The sequence below is a fragment of the Heterodontus francisci genome, chromosome 5 (genome assembly GCF_036365525.1).
Source record: "Heterodontus francisci isolate sHetFra1 chromosome 5, sHetFra1.hap1, whole genome shotgun sequence".
NCBI lineage: Eukaryota > Metazoa > Chordata > Chondrichthyes > Heterodontiformes > Heterodontidae > Heterodontus > Heterodontus francisci.
In genome coordinates this window covers 193878304-193897998 of record NC_090375.1, presented here as the reverse complement: position 1 = coordinate 193897998, position 19695 = coordinate 193878304, and the positions used below count along the sequence as shown (strand labels likewise).

The following is a 19695-nucleotide window of genomic DNA, read 5'->3' as shown; positions in this document are numbered from 1 at the left end:
GCATTCTTGTGCATCCCCGATTTTAATTTCTCCACCATTGGTGGCTGTGCCTTCAGTTGCCTGGATCCTAAGCTCTGGAATTCCCTCCCTAAACCTCTCCACCTCACTTTCCTCCTTTAAGACACTCCTTAAAACCTACCTCTTTAATCAAGCTTTTGGTCACCTGACCTAATATCTCCTTTTGGGGCTCGATCATATTTTGTTTTATAATGCTTCTGTGATGTGCTTTGGGATGTTTTGTTACGGTAAAGGTGCTATATAAATGTAAGTTTTTGTTGTTGTGCTTCCCACTGTCCCCACAACTGACAGATAATGATGGCAGTAATGTATGATACCTGTTCACCATTGCCAAGTCATTTCAGTAAATACACCCATCACTTCCAATGTTAAATTCAACACAGGTAAAAGTGGGTGGGATCCAGTATAATGAGTCATTGGCCCCAAGGGCATTTCACAGGAAAATTCTGCCCTTATCTTTCATAAATATCTGAACACTGAGTACAGTGAGGAAGGCGCCGAGAGTCTGCAGCTCACTATAAATCTGCAAGGCTTTGAAATGGAGCACAAGCAAAAAAATTACATTAAAGCAAGAAATGAAAGTGCTTTAAAAATTTTAAATTTCAGCAAAATTAATTATGTTTCGCGTGTTCTGTGATTGTCCTTAATTATACAGCTCTTTATCCGAATCAAAAACCTAGCAAGGTTTTTATTTGTTTGAGTGGGGCTCAACACTAAACTTCCGCTGAAAACAAAACAATGCATTGATGGAATGTGTCCAAACTTGCACCAAGTCCTGTTCGCCCATCACCCCCGTGCTCACTGACCCACTTTGGCTTCCGGTCAATTAACACCTTGATCTTAAAATTCTCATCCTTGTTTTCAAATCTCTCCATGGCCTCACACCCTCCCTATCTCTGTAACCTCCTCCAGCCCTACAACCCTCCAAAATCTCTGCGCTCCTCCAATTCTGGCCTCTTGTGTATCCCCGATTGTAATCACTCCACTGTTGGTGGCCGCCCCTTCAGTTGCCTGGATCCCAAGCCCTAGAATTCCCTCCCTACACCTCTCCGTCTCTCCATCTCGCTTTCCTCCTTTAAGACACTCCTTCAAACCAACCTCTTTAACCAAGCTTTTGGTCATCTGACCTAATATCATCATATGTGGCTCCAGTGTCATATTTTGTTTGATAAAATTGTTTGGAGTGCCTTGCAACATTAAAGGTGCTATATAAATGTAAGTTGTTGTTGCCACTAATTAGCACCTGGTGATGATGTTCTTCCATGTTGATACATTCAATAAATGTTGCAATGGTGAAATGGTTAAACGTGTTCATTGAGGTGAAAGGGTTAAATGATTAGAGCTGACTAATTAAAAAGAGGGAAAGGAATGATAATGCGGAGAGGCGAAAGTCACTACATGGTAGAGGAGAGTGAATTGTTTATCATCAGACAACTTACTTCCTGCCACAAATCACAAATTTCCTTTTCCAATAAAACATGTTAATGGTCATGTAAAACTTCAAAAGTAGTCATATTTGCTGTCCTACTCCATTATCTTTAAACAGCCAGGATGTGAAATACGAGATTTAAAATATATCTGGAGGGAAATGCAACTTGCAATAACAACTAGCAAAGTTGGATGAGAAATCAAGTTAATGTAAGCCATGCCCCACGTACAATTCCCGATACTGTGATAAATTGAAGTGGATGAATATGTCAGAACATGTACCAGTGAGTGGGACAATGAAAGAATTGAATATTTTCCCTTTAGTATAAGAAGGCAATTTCTTTCCTCACTCAACTTGCACTCAGCACGCACACAGGAAGCAATCTAGTGCCCGTGCTTTAATTTGCATTAAGATAGGTTCTCTGATGTTATGTAGGCCTCTCCATGTGGTACTGAGGGTTAAAGGACAGAGAGGATAAAGGGTTGTGGCCAAAATATGCATTTTGTTCTCTTTATGTGCTGACAGATCTATTGTGCATTTTCCATAATTTATCATTTTGACTTCCGAATTCTAACGTATGCATTTTTATTTCTATCCCTGATTAACCTGTCACATGCTTGTTATTTTGAATGAATTCCAGGTAGAGCTATCAAACACGCCAGGGATGCTGTCTTCACTGTAGAAGCTGGACTACGGAGGGGCATTCCCAGAGTCCTGGTGGTAATTACGGATGGTCGATCGCAAGATGACATTAACAAGATTTCCAAAGAGATGCAGCTTGATGGTAATGGAAAGACGTGGTTCTGGAAACCTGTGGTAGATGCATCGCTCTGGCAGGCTTATCTCCGTTGCCCTGTACACTTATTGACAAGAAGTGTGTACGAACATACATATGAAGATACGAATTAGGAGCAGGAGTAGGCCACTCGGCCCTTTGAGCCTGCTCCACCATTTAATAAGTTGAACTGATTACTCCACATTTCCACCTACCCCCGATAACCTTCCACCCCCTTGCTTATCAAGAATCTATCTACCTCTGCCTTAAAAATATTCAAAGACTCTGCTTCCACTGCCTTTTGAGGAAGAGAGTTCCAAAGACTCACGACCCTCTGAGAGAAAATAATTCTCCTCATCTCTGTCTTAAATGGGTGACTCTTTATTTTCAAACAGTGACCCCTAGTTCTAGATTCTCCTAAAGGGGAAACATCCTTTCCACATCTACCCTGTCAAGACCCCTCAGGATCTTATATGTTTCAATCACGGTGCCTCTTACACTTCTGAATTCCAGCAGATACAAGCCTAGCCTGTCCAACCTTTCCTCGTAAGACAACCCACCCATTCCAGGTATTAGTCTAGTAAACCTTCTCTGTACTGCCTCCAACACATTTACATCCTTCCTTAAATAAGGAGACCAGTACTGAACACAGTACTCCAGATGTGGTCTCACCAATGCCCTGTATAGCTGAAGCATGACCTCCCTACTTTTGTATTCAATTCCCCTCCATGATAAACATTTGTTTATGTGTGGGCTGGCTCAGTGCTGAATTTGCTTGAGTGATGGATGCTGAGAGCAATGAGAGGTGATCTTATTGAAGTGTATAAAATTGTGAGAGGGTTTGACAGGGTAGATGCTGAGAGGCTGCAATGTCCAGAACAAGGGGTTATAGTCTCAGGATAAGAGGGTCGGAGATTTAGGACTGTGATGTTGAGAAATATCTTCACTTAGAGGATTGTGAATCTCTGGCTTAGTTGTTAAGTATATTCAAGACTTCCAGACTGAGATCGATAGATTTTTGGACACTGAGGGAATCAAAGGGATATGGGGACAGGACATGTAGGTTGAGTTGAGTTAGAAGGTCAGCCATAATCTTATTGAATGGTGGAGCAGGCTCGAGGGGCCGAAGGGCCTACACCTGCTGTTATTTCTCATGTTGGATGAGTCACGAAAAGAAGACTTTGCTTTTCTTTCAATAGTGCTGAAGAATTTGGATGGCTAGAATAGGCTAGCATCCCTTCGAGTATAGAAGATTAAGGCATGATCTAATTGAGGTGCTTAAGATGATTAAAGTATTGGATGGGGTGCATAGAGAGAATTTTTTTCACGGGCACTAGGAGTAACAAGGCTGCTGAGAGTCACAGATAAGAGAGACAAGGAACAAATGGCCACTGCTCGGTTCCATCAGCTATGATACAAGCTAATTGTGAATTTACTTCCCTAGGAACACAGGGCCCAGAGAGTGGTGAGAATGTGGAACTCGCAATTATAGGGAGTAATTAAGGCCAATAGCATAGATGTATTTAAGAGGAAGCTAGATAAACACATAAGGGAGAAAGGAATGGAAGGATAAGCTGACAGGGTGAGATGAGGTATGGTGGGAGGAGGCTCATGTGTAGCATAAACATCAGCATAGACCAGTTGGGCCGAATGGCCTGTTTCTGTGCTGTAAAAATCTATGACGTTTCATGTAAAGACACTGAGATGAGCACCAACAATATTGTAAAGAGATTAAAATTACTCTAAAATCGTGTTGTATACATTTTAATGATGTATACCTCATGCCAATATTGAAGGCATTTTCGGCACAAACCAGGTCAAAAATAGAGAAAAAGGTAGAGTCATAGAGTCATTTGCAGCCCAGAAGGAGGCCATTCAGCCCATCATGTCCATGCCAGCTCTCCAAGGAGCTATCCAGTCAGATCCATTCCCCTGCTCGATCCCCGTAGCCCTGCAAGTTTATTTCCCTCTAGTGGCCATCCCATTTCCTCGGAGTCATTGAGGGGGAATTTTATGCTGCCCCTGAGAGCATGTAATCGGGTGGGATGGTGGTCGGTGGGGGACCCTGCCACCTTCCCGTCTCTTCCGAAATTAAGTCCAGGAGGGAAGGCCTGTAAACAGGCTTCCCACCCTGCTGCCAATTGAGGCTGCGTTTAGATCAGTGGTGGGCGAACCTGTCGCCACACCAGGGAGCACAGCAAGAAAAACCGTGTGGGTCGCTGGCTGGCTCTGGCGGGGGGTAGGGGGTGGAGACAAGTGGGGGGGGTGGAGGTGCTGGTGGTAGTTCCCTCATTAAAAGGCACAATGCTTGAACAAGGGAACCAGCATCAGGAAGTGAGGGGGGGGAGCCCGCTGAAAGCCAACCCCCTGCCCATGATGCCAACCATCCCTCCCCCCACCATTCTCCCCTCCTCCATAAGAACCCTCCCAGCCTGACCTACCTGTGGCCTGGGTCCAGTGCCGCTCCTGGGCCTTGGGTAGCTGCTCCACTGGCAGCAACCACTGCCTGCGCGGTGGCGCAGCTCACTTAAAGAGCTGCTGGCCAATCAGAGGCGAGCAGCTCTCAGAGGGTGGGACTTCTGTCACGGGGCTCCTTGATGCTGTGGAGGGCCTGATGCTGTCCACTTGAGGTCCTAATTGGCACCTGATTCGGCGGGCCTCCCACGGAAGGGGTGAGGTGGGGTGTTTGCTGGCACTTTTGCCAGAGGTCGAGATCCCTGTCGCCCGGATAAAATCACGGCCATTCATCGTCTCCGCTCCCATCATTCTTGTTGGCAGCGAGTTCCCGGTCATTCCCACCCGCTGCGTAAAAAAGTGCGTCATCACATTCTCCCTACATCTCTTGCCCAAAACTTTCAATCTGTGTCCCCTAGTCCTTGTACCACTAGTTAATGGGAACAGTTTTTCCTTGTTTAACTTAATTAGACCTGTCATAATCTTGTACACTTGTATTAAATCTCCCCTCAATCTCCTTTGTTCTAAGGAGAACAAACCCAGATTTTCCAACCTAGCCTTGTGACTAAAATCCTCCATCCCTGGAACCATTCTGGTAAATCTCCTCTGCACCCTGTCAAGGACCCTCACATCCTTCCTAAAGTGCGGTGACCAGAATTGGATGCAATACTCTAGTTGGGGCCCAACCAGACCTTTATAAAGGTTCAGCATAACTTCCTTGCTTTTGTACTCAATACCTCTATTTATGAAGCCCAAGATCCCATATACTTTACTAACCACTCTCTCAATATGTCCTGCCACCTTCAAAGATCAATGCACCCCCAGGTTCCTCTGTTCCTGCACATTCTTTAGATGCGAATGAGCCATTTTTACAGTCCAGTTCTTACAGAAATATAAAGGACTGATGCATATTCCTTTTCTGTTTCTGCTGCAGGGTACAGTATCTTTGCAGTAGGTGTTGCTGACGCTGATTACTCGGAGCTGATCAACATCGCGAACAAACCCAGTAACAGGCATGCCTTCTTCGTGGATGATTTTGACGCCTTCAAGAAGATAGAAGATGAGCTTGTTACCTTTGTCTGTGAGACAGCGTCTGCAAGTGAGTCACGATGACTTGATGTTTTAACATCGACAACTTGCTTTTATATGGCGCATTTAATGTGGTAAAATGTCCCAAAGTGCTTCACAGGAGCATTATCAGATAAGATTTGACACGTAACGAGATAGTTGGAAAGGTGAACGAAAGCTTTGAAAAAGAATTAGGTTTAGAAGCATCTGAAAGGAAGAGAGAGGCAGTGAGACAGAGAGGTTTCGAAAATTCCGGAGCTTAGGGCCTAGATGGCTGAAAGCACAGCCGCCAATGGTGGAACATTGAAAATCAGATATGTGCAAGAGGCCATAATTAGAGGCAAGCAGAGATCTCAGAGGGTTACGGGGCTGGACGAGGTTACAGAGATAGGGAGGGATTTTAAAACAAATATGGGTCAGCGAGCACAGGGGGTGATGGGTGAATGGCATTTGGTGAGAGTTAGGACATGGGCAGCAGAGTTTTGGGTGAATTTAAGTTTACTGAGGGTAGAATATGAGAGGCCAGTCTGGAGTGTGTTGGAATAATCAAGTCTAGAGGTAACAAAGTCGTCGGTGCTGTTAGGTTGATTTATTAAAGTCTGCCGTCTGACGATAATTTTGAAACCCAGAGAGTTCTGTCACCAGCACTGACGGTATCATCATGTTTAGCAACACAGAAACATAGAAAATAAGAGCGGGAGTAGGCCATTCGGCCCTTTGAGCCTGCTCCGCCATTCATTATGATCATGGCTGATCATCCAACTCAGCAGCCCATTCCATCTTTCACCCCATACCCTTTGATCCCTTTAGACCCAAGAACATGTATCTATTCTGCTGGACACAGGCCATGAAACTTGATGGCGTTGTCCGTCCATCTCACAAGACACCTCACAGCCCAACAAGCTGGGCAGTGTGTGCTTGTTCTGCACGAGAAGTGCATTGCCCATACAGTTTTCCATATCCCTGTTGGTCAGGGGCTGCTCTGTAGGCGTCCAGGGCATGTGCCTGCAACTGATGTTCGGCCCATTGTGCGTGCAAATTGTGGGCCCAATGCTTGTCTCATCAACCCTTTAAGAAGTTAGTCAGCGAATGGTCAGTTCCTTCCCCATTCAGCTGCCAAACTGGTGGGTCCCTGAATGGAGGCTGCCAGTGGTAAGGAGAGTATAACCTTTTCTTTACATTATTGCAGTGCCACGGAGGGGCAGGAGCGTGGTTCCCGGCTTCACCTTGAAACAAGGGGTTGTCGAAGGCCATCGCTTACACTTCCCCCCACCTCCACAGACTCTCCTTAAAGCCTCATCCCGTGCCCGTCAGACCAATCTCACTGCCCATGCAACTGGTGAGCTGCCCCGGAGACGGTGAATGACACCCAGACTGAGCTGGTGATCAGGTTCACTGTGGGCCCTCACCGCCGGCTGCACACTTCTAGCTCACATCACCAAGTCCAGCTCTTAGGCTGCAACAGTCCATGAGGTGGGTTTGTGGTTTCATCATTCCCTGCGTGGAACAAGATACTTTCAAAGAAAACAGGCTGAACTACATTCAATATTCCTTGTGACAGAAACCTCATTTGATGTAAACTTCATGGTGCACATCAAGTTGTGCCATTGCCAATTTCACACTAATGACATCTCCAACAATGGCAGCAGCATTGGAGGTTAAATACTGCTGTTTCCAGAGAGTCATTTATGGTTTTCTCCAGTGTTTCTGATTAGCTCTGGAGCAGACACTTCCCATTCTATCTGTCACAGGTGGGCTGCCCTTAAATAAAGGAACAACATGCATTTCTATAGCACCTTTCATGACATCTCAAAGTACTTTACAGCCAATGAAGTACTTTTGAAGTGTAGTCAGTGTTGTAATGTAGGAAATATAGCAGCTGTTTTGCACACAGCAAGCTCCCACAAACTGCAGTGTGATTACGACCTGGTAATCTATTTTTGTGATGTTGATTGAGGAATATTCAAGAAAGAGTTAGATATAGTTCTTAGGGCTAATGGGTTCAAGGGAGAAAGCAGGAACAGGTTACTGAGTTTGGATGATCAGCCATGGTCATATTGAATGGCGAAGCAGGCTCAAAGGGCCGAATGGCCTACTCCTGCTTTTCTATGTTCTTATAAATCTTGGCTAGGACACCAAGGAGAACCCCGCTGTTCTGTTTTCCAAACAGTGACATGGGATCTTTTATATCCACCTGAGAGGGCAGATGGGGGACCTATATTTAACATTTCATCTGAATAACAGCAACTCTGGCAGTGCAGCACTCCATCAGGCATATTAGCCTGGATCATTGTGCTTAAGCCTTTGGAGTGGGACGTGAACCCACAGCCTTCAGACTCTGAGGTAAGAGTGCTGCCCACTAAACCACAGCTGCCTCATGCTGGTTTATGTTGTCATCTGGAGCCCTGTGATCTGTCTGCACCTGGTGCCTGATGTAGAATTGGGAACAGGAGGATACAGTACATTAGAATTAGGAAAATGAAATCACATCTGCATATTAATGTGCTTTAATTGTTATATTTTCAGCTTGTCCATTGGTCCTGCTTGGAGATTACAGTATTGCAGGTAAAGGAATCACTAAATATTTCACCATTTGTTGATAAAGTGCAGGGAAACACTTTACAATTGTTATGACTGAGGTGGGAGGAATGCACTGTCTTTCCTGGTTCCACTTCACCCAGGTCACAACATATATTTAAATGTTTACCCAGTTACTGATATGATCAATCATATACTCGACTCTTTATCCCAGAATAAATTACACCAACCAGTTTATTAGAAATCAAGACTTATTCAGTAACAAAGCAAAGCATTAACACACAGATTGAAATATGAAAGTTCCCTTTTAAAATCCTTTACACACAAACACATACACACTGAAAAAATACAGAAATTCTTTCTGCAGAGGTCTGTTACAAGAAAAAGACAAAAAATTAACTTTGGCCAAATACTTGCTCATTCTTGAAGAACCAAAAGAAGGTAAGGAAGGTCTGGCGTCCGGGTATATGGAGATTGGTCACCGGGATCTTTTCAAAAGCAATTCGTTCTGGAGGTGTCGAGAAATCGTCTGGCAGGTTTTTCCAGGAGAAATGTGGCATCATGGGTTTCAGCCAGCACATACTTGAATTGCAGGATTTTTCCAAAGCCAGGAGGAAAGAGGAGCTGATACACTGGACTTTTTAGGCTCTCTTAGAGAGGTGCAGGAAAGATGAGTGGGGGTTTCTTTTTCCTTGGCAGGCAAAACACTGACTGTCTTCAAAATAGTTCAGACCCCAACTGAACTAAAAACAATCCAAACCCCAAACAGAGAGTCATCCTCTTGACTTCCATAAACCTTGGCATGTGACTTCTCTGTAAACATCTCCCCTTAGTCCAAGGTTCCAGTTTGTTTATCTTAAAGCAGGCGATCTCCAGTGGAGGTTGTTTTTCGCACTCCTTGATTCTTCCAGTGTTTTCAGTCATGTCCTTTCAATTACCCCAGTGAAAAAAACAAAGTCCAACATTTCTTCAGGCTTGCAAATTAATCTATTTCCACAATTTAAATGAGTCCTTAAAAACATATTTTTAAAAAATAGAAGCCTATCATAACACAATCTTTGTGGAGATTATCCAGTGGTGACAGACACAGGATGTTTGAATAATGTCAGTTTGAATGAATGCTTCTCCACGCTGTTCTGCTTGCCATCCATGTGAAAATGATCACATCACCATAGACTCTTCATGGCTCCAAATAAAACCATTCATTGGTCTCAGGGTGCATTTTCCTTTGTTTGTAAAATTGAAGATATTTTAGTTTACTATACTGCCCATGTAAAACCAATGCAACTTTAATGAAATAATTTATTTTTATCTGTACAAAGGAAAATCTAAACTGTTAAGACCAGCCAAGCAAGAAGGAAATTCCTTGGTGATTGACTTCTAATGGGCAGGATTGTCTGATCTCATCAAGGCTGGGAAGGGAGGCCGATGCAGCCCGAAAATACCGGCAGCAGCCGGCATGCCAGTCTCCCGACCCTGTTCCTGGCATCGGCCATTTCGACTGAGGCAGGTTCAGGGCTGGCAGGGCTGCCGCCCTCACAAGATTCATTAAGAGCCTTGTTAAAGGAGGTCACTCAGATGTTCCAGTTGGCCTCCAGTTTCCCTGAGCGCTGGGGGTTGGGGGTGGGGGGGTGGGTGCAGTTTAACTGCCTGAAGTGGGGGGGCACCTAGTGGTAGGCTGGGGGTTCCAGAGCTCCAGGTAGGCCTAAAGACTTTTCCTGCCTTCCTGGGTGTGAATGCTGCCAATGGCTGCCCTGTAGAGGGATTCCCCCCACCCACCCACCAAACTGTGGTGACCTGGCTGCATTTTCTGTTTCTAATTGAATTTTTTAAGAATGTCGGTGAGAGGGCATTTTCATGCTGAAGCTCCGTCTCAGAATTGCCATTCATTGCAGCCGGCTGCTCCTCTCAAGCTGGGCAGCCTCTGATTGGCCCTCCAGCTTTGACAGCCTGCCTACCCTTCTTAATTGGACAGTGAACCTTTCTCCTTGCCAATTAAGGGGGCGGCCTGGTCAAAATCCCAAAGAGTGGTTGTTTCCCCCCAGGGGCAGTTTTGGGACCCTGAAACAGTCCCAACTCCTGCTTCCCGCCTCCAAAGCAAAAGTTCATCCCCTAATGTCTATAATCCATGACAGGCTCAGTTACCGATCCCAATAGAAGACCTGACCCATCAGTGCCTGAGCAATAATTGGGTTCCTCATGTTGAAGATTTCCCTCTGTGAAAGAAAGACTTGCATTTCTATAGCACCTTTCATGGCCTCAGAATGCCCCAAATTGCTTTTTGGACAATGAAGTACTTTTGAAGTGTAGTAATTTTTGTAATGTAGGAAATGCAGCAGCCAATTTGTTTATAGCAAGCTCCCACAAACAGCAACGTGATAATGAGCAGATAAACTGGTTTTTAGTGATCTTGGTCGAGGGGCAAATATTGGCCAGGACACTGGGGGATAGCTCCCCTTCAAAATAGTGCCATGGGATCTTCTACATCCATCTGAGAGGGCAAAGGGCTTTGGTTTAACATCTCATTCAACTAATGACACCTCTGACAGTGCAGTACTCACTCAGTACTGCATTGAATCATTAGCCTATATTTTTGTGCTCAAATCTCTGGCATGGGACTTGAACCCACAACCTTTTAACTCAAAGGCAAGAATACTACCCACTGAACTAGAGTTGCTAGCTATTTATTATGCACTTATAGTGTAGTCATCAAACAGAGACAATCTCTCTCCTTTTTTGACACCCAATTGATTGCCAAGGTCATTATGTGTGGAAGACATGTTTTTGGTCCAACTTTATTGCCAAATGATGGCAGAAAGGCTAAAAGTATATGAAGTTTCAAATGTATAGGAAACAATGATGGAACTGTTATTTTAGTAAGAAACCTGTCTTGCAGAGAGAAAATTAGCTGGTGGTAATGATGTGGGACATTCATGACAATATGCTGTTGGGGGAAATTTCCGTCGCCTTTGCTAAGCGCTGCACAGAATGTGTAAAATGTTTGAGCAATGTGTTTGACTGAGATGATATTGTTAGAAAGAAATACAGGTCTCCTTGTTTCCTTCCCCAAACTACAAAAAAAAAACAATTGTCGGCCACTTTTTAACAAAGGCAGCGTCACCCTCTGCTTTGATCAGAGAAGCTGAAATCGTTCTCCTTAGAGCAGAAAAGGCTAAATGGGAGATTTAATAGAGGTGTTCAAAATCATGGAGGGTTTTGATAAAGAGAAACTGTTTCCAGTGGCAGGAGGGTCAGTAACCGGAGGACACAGATTTAAGATGATTGGCAAAAGAACCAGGGGGCAGAGGAGGAGACACTTTTTACACAGTGAGTTGTGATCTGCAATGCGCTGACTGACAGGGCAGTGGAAGCAGATTCATTAGTAACTTTCAAAGGGGAACTGGATAAATACTTGAAAAGGAGAAATTTGCAGGGCTATGAGGAAAGAGTAGGGGGAGTGGGTCAAATGGATAGCTCTTTCAAAGAGCCAGCATAGGTATGATGGGCCAAATAGTCTCATCCTATGCTCTTAGATTCACTTAGGCCCCACCCACTTAAGGCCCAAACTTCCCTTTTGCTGGTCTTTGGCCATCTCATTGGCAGGACTTAGGGTTCATACCTGTAATTACCCATGCTTTTGATTTCTCATTTTACTTGTGTGGGAAGAGAAGGCACCGACTGGAAGGCAGGCAAGAGTGAATCAACCCTGGGCATTCTCGTGAAACTTCCTGTGTCCTCACTTGAGTACAACTTATGCTCTCCAGCTCCTCATTTTCCTATTCTCTGTCCTTGAAGACCTCCCAGAGATACACGCGGGGTCTGGCAAATGGCAAGAGGCAGAAAAACGTGAAAAAAAATTCGGAGGGATTGTGTTAAACTGCCAGAGAGGAAAAAAAATGTTGCTTTTATTTTCCAACCAACAGGAGAATTGTTGGGAGATATTTTACGAGTTTCATACCATAATCTGAAAACACAACTAATTGTGCTTGCAGGGTTTAAGATGATGGAGATGTTTGGGCTGGTTGAGAAGGAGTATGCTTCCGTTGAAGGGGTATCACTGGAGTCTGGCTCGCTCAACAGCTTTCCCTGTTTTAGACTTCACAAAGATGCTCTTATATCACAGCCAACCAGGTATGTGTCATAACAGGAACTGAGATTTTGCAAAGAACCTTTCTGTATAGCTTGCATAGTTATTGATCAAGGATCTTTGTCATTTACTATAACCAGTCTTCTTGGACTGTTCCTGCCTTTTTCTAATAGCTGTGAAATTCCAAGGAGAGATTGAACAAACTAGGGTCGTATTCCCTGGAATTTAGAAGGCTAAGGGTTAATTTGATCAAAGTTTTCAAGATATTGAGGGAAACAGATAGGATAGATAAAGAGAAACTATTTCCTCTTGTTGGGGAGCCTAGGATTTGGAGGGAATCGTCTAAAAATTAGAGCCAATCCTTTCCAGTGTGAAATTCGGGGAATGCTTCTACATATAAAGGGTGGCAGAAGTTTGGAACTGTCTTCCACAAATGGTAATTGATGCTAGATCAATTGGTAATTTTAAATCTGAGGTTGATAGATTTTTGTGAACCAAAGGTATTAAGGGGTATGGGGCAAAGGTAGTTATATGGAGTTAGGTCACAGATCAGCCATGATCTCATTGAACGGTGGAACAGGCTCGAGGGGCTGAATGGCCTCCTCCTGTTCTTGTGTTTCTATGAACAGCCAGGAGCCATAGCGGAGGAGAGCAGCAATGTTTTTGAGAGATGTGGTAAATCAAGATGTACCAATTGGATGATTGGGTTTTAAAATCCTGACGATTGAAGGAGGAAAGTGGAGAGCTGGAGGAGGAAATAATGATGGATTATCATTTGAACATACAGGAATCATGGAAAAGCAAGAGTGTGCAGATTGCCTAGTTGACTTTATAAACGTGTGGTTTTACATCATGGGGGTGAAATTACAGACCAAGTTTGTAATCTGTTACACACAGTTTATTATACAACCATCAGGAAAGAACTAACAGGCTGGGGTTCCTTTCTCTTGAAAAAAGACTGAGGAGTGATCAGATAGACTTCTTTAAAATTATGAAGGAGTTCAAGCGAGTCGATATAGATGTGTTTCCACTTGTGGAGGAGACCAAAACAAGGGGTTATAAGTGTAAGATCTTCTTTGGCCTCCTTATCTCGAGAGACAATGGGTAAGCGCCTGGAGGTGGTCAGTGGTGTGTGGAGCAGCGCCTGGAGTGACTATAAAGGCCAATTCTAGAGTGACAGGCTCTTCCACAGGTGCTGCAGCAAAATTTGTTTGTCGGGGCTGTTACACAGTTGGCTCTCCCCTTGCGCTTCTGTCTTTTTTCCTGCCAACTGCTAAGTCTCTTCGACTCGCCACACTTTAGCCCCGCCTTTATGGCTGCCCGCCAGCTCTGGCGAAGGCTGGCAGCTGACTCCCACGACTTGTGATCAATGTCACAGGACTTCATGTCACGTTTGCAGACGTCTTTAAAGCGGAGACATGGACGGCCGGTGGGTCTGATACCAGTGGCGAGCTCGCTGTACAATGTGTCTTTGGGGATCCTGCCATCTTCCATGCGGCTCACATGGCTAAGCCATCTCAAACTGGCTCAGTAGTGTGTATAAGCTGGGGATGTTGGCCGTCTCGAGGACTTCTATGTTGGAGATACGGTCCTGCCACTGGATAAGTGTAAGATAGTCACTGATAAACCCAATAGAGAAATCAGGAGAAACCTCTTTAACCAGAGAGTGGTGAGAATGTGGAACTCACTACCACAGGGAGTGGTTGAGGCAAATAACATAAATGCATTTGAGGGGAAGCTGGATAAACACATGAGGGAGTAAGGAATAGAATGCTATGTTGATGAGGTGAGATGAAGTATGGTGGGAGAGGGGTTGTGTGGAGCATAAACACCGGATGGACCTCTTTGTCGGAATGTTCACTGCAGAAAGAAGCCAATTTATGTAATTAGTTGTGTGTGGATTACAGAAAATTATAAACTGAAATCGCAAGTAAGTGAAGATATCTCCTGTCTTTTAAACTGACCTTAAAGTATCATTCATCACAAACAATGGTTGTGTGATGATGTTGGGGCCTAAAATTCTGAGGGGTGCAAAGGCTGCTGTTACCTGGGTTGGCAAGGGCGGAACCTACAGTGCAACCCGGTGAAGCAGATTTTCCAGGGATGACGTTAAAATGATGCACATTATTGAGTTCTATTAACGACCCTGTATCTTTGTCAGGAATGTCCACCCTGAGGGACTGCCTTCTGATTACACCATTACCTTCCTGTTTCGCCTTCTGCCTGACACTCCGCAAGAGCCCTTCGCCCTCTGGGAGATTCTAAACAAGCAGAATGAGCCTCTGGTTGGAGTCATATTGGACAGTAAGAGTTTTACGTCCATTCATTTCCGTGTTGTGCAGAACAATGCCAAATTGAAGTTGATTTTAGACCATCAACCTCAGAGATCTTTTAGCAGGGTGAACCAGAGATCAAGCATGTGGGGAGCTCATGCTAAATTCATGCGGTGTAAGGACAAAAACGTGCATTTTCTATAGCACCTTTCACAACCTCAGGCCATCCCAAAATGCTTGACAGCCAATAAAGTACTTTTAAAGCGGGGCTACTTTTGAAAACATGACTACCAATTTCACACTGCAAGATGACAGAAATAGCAATGTGATAATGACCAGGTTTACATGATGTTAGATAAATGACCCAGGACACCAGTGAGAAATTCCCTACTCTTCTTTGAAATAGGGCCATGGGATGTTTTAAATCCTCCTGAGAGAGCAGGCAGGCCCTCAGTCTAAAGCTTCACCTGAAAGGTGCACCTCCAACAGCACAGCACTCCGTCAGTGCTGCACTGATGTATTAGCTTGGATTTTGCATGCTGTAGGTAGGATTTGATCCCTCAACCTTCTGAGGTAGGGATGAGACTGCTACCCACTGAGCCACAACTGACACCTTAAATTGCCCTAGCAATACAACATAAAACATTACTGACCTTCCTCATGACTGGAAAACACTGGTTAAACAATTAAAAATGTTCAGTTGCCTCATCAGACAAATGCTCAGGAAATTCTAATCACACAAATCTTCAATCCTGTTTGACTACAAACGTTTTCCACTAAGTGTTACAGGCTGAACAAATACCTCAATGTTTTCCCAATTTTAATGTCTTTTTATTTGCTGTGTTTAGATGGTGGGAAAACCCTCACTTACTTTAATTATGATTACAAGAATGAATTTCAAACTGTCACTTTTGAGGATCCAGGCGTCAAGAAGATTTTCTATGGAAGTTTTCACAAGGTCAGCTAATGTAAATTATTGAAGAAAGAGCTCCTTTAACTGTCGCTGTTGGATGCTGTGACTGAATTTCATTATTAGATAATAGACTTGTTGCATCAATTGTGTTTGAACAAATACATTTAGGGAACTTGCCTAATCCAAACATTCTCCCAGTTTACTTTGCTACCTTTTGGGGTTCTGTTCTATCTCACAGGTTGAAGATGAAATTTATTTAACCTGAGATATAGTGAGATGTAATAAATATATTTAGTGAGATCAATTATCCAGTACTTGGAGAATAAAACTGTTCCAATGTAAAAAGTGTTGTACATTCTATGTAATTCAATGTAATTCTGATTAGCAGGTTACATTTTGAGGAGAGATTACACAAACTAGGGTTGTATTCCTTGGAATTTAGAAGGTTAAGGGGTGATTTGATCAAAGTTTTCACAATATTAAGGGGAACAGATAGGGTAGGTAGAGAAAAACTATTTCTGCTGGTTGGGGAGTCCAGGACGAGGGAGGATAGTCTAAAAATAGAGCCAGCCTTTCAGGACTGAAATTAGGAAACACTTCTACACACAAAGGGTGGCAAAAAGTTGGAACTCTCTTTCACAAATGGCAATTGTTCCTTGAGGCATAGAATCATTTACAGTACAGAATTAGGCCATTCAGCCCATTAAGTGCATGCTGGCTCTCCGCAGAAGAATCCAGTCAGTCCCACTCCCCTGCTCGATCCCTCTAGCCCTGCAAGTCTATTTCCTTTAAGTGCCCATCCAATTTCCTTTTGAAGTCATTGATTGCCTCTGCTTCCACCACCCTCGGGCAGTGAGTTCCAGGTCGTTACAACTCGCTGTGTAAAAAAAAGTTCTTCCTCACATTTCCCCTGCATCCCTTGCGCAAAACTTTCAATCTGTGTCCCCTAGTTCTTGTACCATCAGTTAATGGGAACAGTTTTTTCTTGTCTAACTTATCTAAGCCTGTCATAATCTTGTACACTTCTATTAAATCTCCCCTCCATCTCCTTTGCTCCAGGGAGAACAACCCCAGCTTTTCCAACCAACCTTGCAACTAAAATCCCCCATCCCTGGAACCATTCTAGTAAATCTCCTCTGCACCCTCTCAATGACCCTCAAATCCTTCCTAAAGTGTGGTGACCAGAACTGTACGTAATACTCTAGTTGGGGCCTAAACAGATCAATTGTTAATTTTAAATCTGAGATGGATAAATTTTTGTTAACCAAAGTTATTAAGGGATATGGGACAAAGATATGGAATTCGGTCACTGATCAGCCATGATCTCATTCAATGGTGGAATAGGCTCGAGGGGCTGAATGGCCTCGTCCCGTCCCTATGTTCCTGTTTTTGTGTTGTGTAATTCTGTAAATCCTAAGTAATGTTACTCCATATTCTTTGCCAACAGGTACATGTGATTATCACTAAGACCCATGCAAAGCTGATTGTTGACTGCAAGCAAGTAGGGGAGAAGGAAATCAATGCGGCAGGGAACATTAGCACCAATGGAGTTGAAGTGTTGGGCCGAATGGTGCGCTCCAGGGGCCCACGGGATAATTCCGCACCAGTGAGTGACTCAGATCTTTCTTCTTCACTGCTAGCTTAAAACCATAGGTCATATTATCATATTTACTTTAAATAGCATGTATGAAGTAACAGCTTGCAATTATATAGTGCCTTTAATGTAGCACAATGTCCCAAGGTGCCTCGCGCAGAGGTAACCAAACAAAATTTGACATCGAGCCACATAAGAAAATATTAGGAAAGGCGATCAAAAGCTTGTTCAAACAGGTAGATTTTAAGGAGTGTCTTAAAGGAGGAGAGAGAGATAGAGAGGTTTCAGGAGGGCATTCCAGAACTAGGCAGCTGAAGGTTAAGTGAGTGGGCAACAAGGTGGCAGATGGAGTTCAATGTGGGGAAGTGTGAGGTTATTCACTTTGGTATTATGAATAGAAAAGCAGAATTTTTTTTAGAAGGCACGAAAGCTGTAAATGTCAATGTTCAGAGCGACTTGGGTGTGCTCATTCAAGGAACGCAGAAAGTTAGCATGCAGTTACAGCAAGCAATTAGGAAGGCAAAAGACATGTTGGCCTTTATTGCAAGGGAATTGGAGTACAAGAATAAGGAAGTCTTGCTACAATTGTACAGGACTTTGGTGAGATCACACCTGTGTGCAGTTTTGGTCTCCATGACTCAGGAAGGATATACTTTCCTTGGAGGTGGTATAGCGAAGGTTCACTAGGTTGGTCCCTGGGATGAGATGGTTGTCCTATGATGAAAGGCTGAGTAAATTGGGCCTACACTCTTTGGAGTTTAGAAGAATGAGAGGTGATCTCATTGAAACATACAAGATTCTGAAGGGAATAAAAGCAAAATAATGCAGATGCTGGAAATCTGAAATAAAAACAGAAAGTGCTGGAAATACTCAGCAGGTCTGGCAGCATCTGTGGAGAGAGAAACAGAATTAAAGTTTCAGGTCTGTGAACTTTTATCATAACTGGCAAACATTAGAAATGTATTAGGTTTTAAGCAAGTGAAAAGGGGAGGGGGAAGAAGAACAAAAGGGAAGGTCTGTCATAGGACGGAGGGGGGAGAGATTAAATGACAAAGATGTCATGGAGAAAAAGGCAAAGGGAGTGGTAATAGCTGTAGTAAAAGGCAAAGCATTTGTCCAGAGAGCATATTAATGGCAAAGTAATGAAGAGCTCTGTCCGAAAGCAAAAACATGAAAAACAAGTTTAAGACTGGTACATTGTAAAAAAAAAATCAAAATGGCAGTCAAGGTCTGAAATTGTTGAACTCAATGTTGAGTCCAGAAGGCTGTAGAGTGCCTAATCAGAAGATGAAGTGCTGATCTTTGAGCTTGCGTTGAGCTTCACTGGAACATTGTAGCAGGCCGAGGACAGAAATGTGGGCATGAGAGCAGGGTGGTGCATTGAAATGGCCAGCAACCAGAAGCTTGGAGTCGTACTTTCGGACTGAGCGGAGATGTTCCACAAAGCGGTCACCCAATCTGTATTTGGTCTCCTCAATATAGAGGAGACCGCACTGTGAGCAGCGAATACAGTGTACTAAATTGAGAGAAGTACAAGTAAATCACTGCTTCACCTGGAAGGAGTGTTTGAGGCCTTGGATGTTGAGGAGAGAGGAGGTAAAAGGGCAGGTATCACACCTCCTGCGATTCCATGGGAAGGTGCTGTGGGAAGGGGACGAGGTATTAGAGGTGATGGAGGAGTGGACCAGGGTGTCGCAGAGGGAACGGTCCCTTCGGAATGCTGACAGGGGAGGGGAGGGGAAGATGCGTTTGTTAGTGGCATCACGCTGGAGGTGGTGGAAATGGCGGAGGATGATCCTTTGGATGTGGCGGCTGGTGGGATGTAAAGTGAGGACAAGGGAAACCCTGTTGTGGTTCTGGGAGGGAGGGGAAGGGGTGAGGGCAGAAGTGCGGGAAATGGGTCTGAGACGGTCGAGGGCCCTGTCAACCACAGTGCGGGGAAATCCTCAGTTGAGGCAAAAGGAAGACATATCAGAAGCACCGTTATGGAAGGTTGCATCATCAGAGCAGATGCGTCGGAGACGGCGAAACTGGGAGAATGGAATGGAGTCCTTACAGGAGGCAGGGTGTGAAGAAGTGTAGTCGAGGTAGCTGTGGGAGTCGGTGGGCTTATAATGAATATTAGTAGACAGCCTATCCCCAGAGTTGGAGACAGAGAAGTCGAGGAAAGGAAGGGAAGTGTCGGAGATGGACCTTGTAAAGCTGAGAGAAGGATGGAAATTAGAAGCAAAGTTGATGAGGTTTTCCAGTTCGGGTCGGGAGCAGGAAACGGCACCGATACAATCATCAATGTACCGGAAAAAGAGTTGGGGGAGGGGGCCTGAGTAGGACTGGAACTGCGGCACAGTGGCGCAGTGGTTAGCACCGCAGCCTCATAACTCCAGCGACCCGGGTTTGGTTCTGGGTACTACCTGTGCGGAGTTTGCAAGTTCTCCCTGTGACCCTGTGGGTTTCCTATGGGTGCTCGGGTTTCCTTTGGGTGCTCTGGCAGTAAATTGGCCATCATTTTTTTTTAAATGCCCCTAGTGTAGGTAGGTGGTAGGAGA

General features: G+C 44.3%; 1 protein-coding gene across 6 annotated transcripts in view; it reads left to right on the top strand.

The window, feature by feature from the left end:
* col14a1a (collagen, type XIV, alpha 1a) overlaps positions 1 to 19695 on the top strand; it is a 369066-nt gene that overhangs the window by 283139 nt on the left and 66232 nt on the right. For all 6 annotated transcript variants that reach the window (XM_068032559.1, XM_068032558.1, XM_068032557.1 and 3 more), the window contains 7 exons: positions 2088 to 2231; positions 5611 to 5775; positions 8271 to 8309; positions 12275 to 12413; positions 14531 to 14673; positions 15491 to 15600; positions 17003 to 17161. In XM_068032559.1, coding sequence (XP_067888660.1) covers positions 2088 to 2231; positions 5611 to 5775; positions 8271 to 8309; positions 12275 to 12413; positions 14531 to 14673; positions 15491 to 15600; positions 17003 to 17161 — 899 coding nt within the window. The remainder of the gene's footprint in view (positions 1 to 2087; positions 2232 to 5610; positions 5776 to 8270; positions 8310 to 12274; positions 12414 to 14530; positions 14674 to 15490; positions 15601 to 17002; positions 17162 to 19695) is intronic.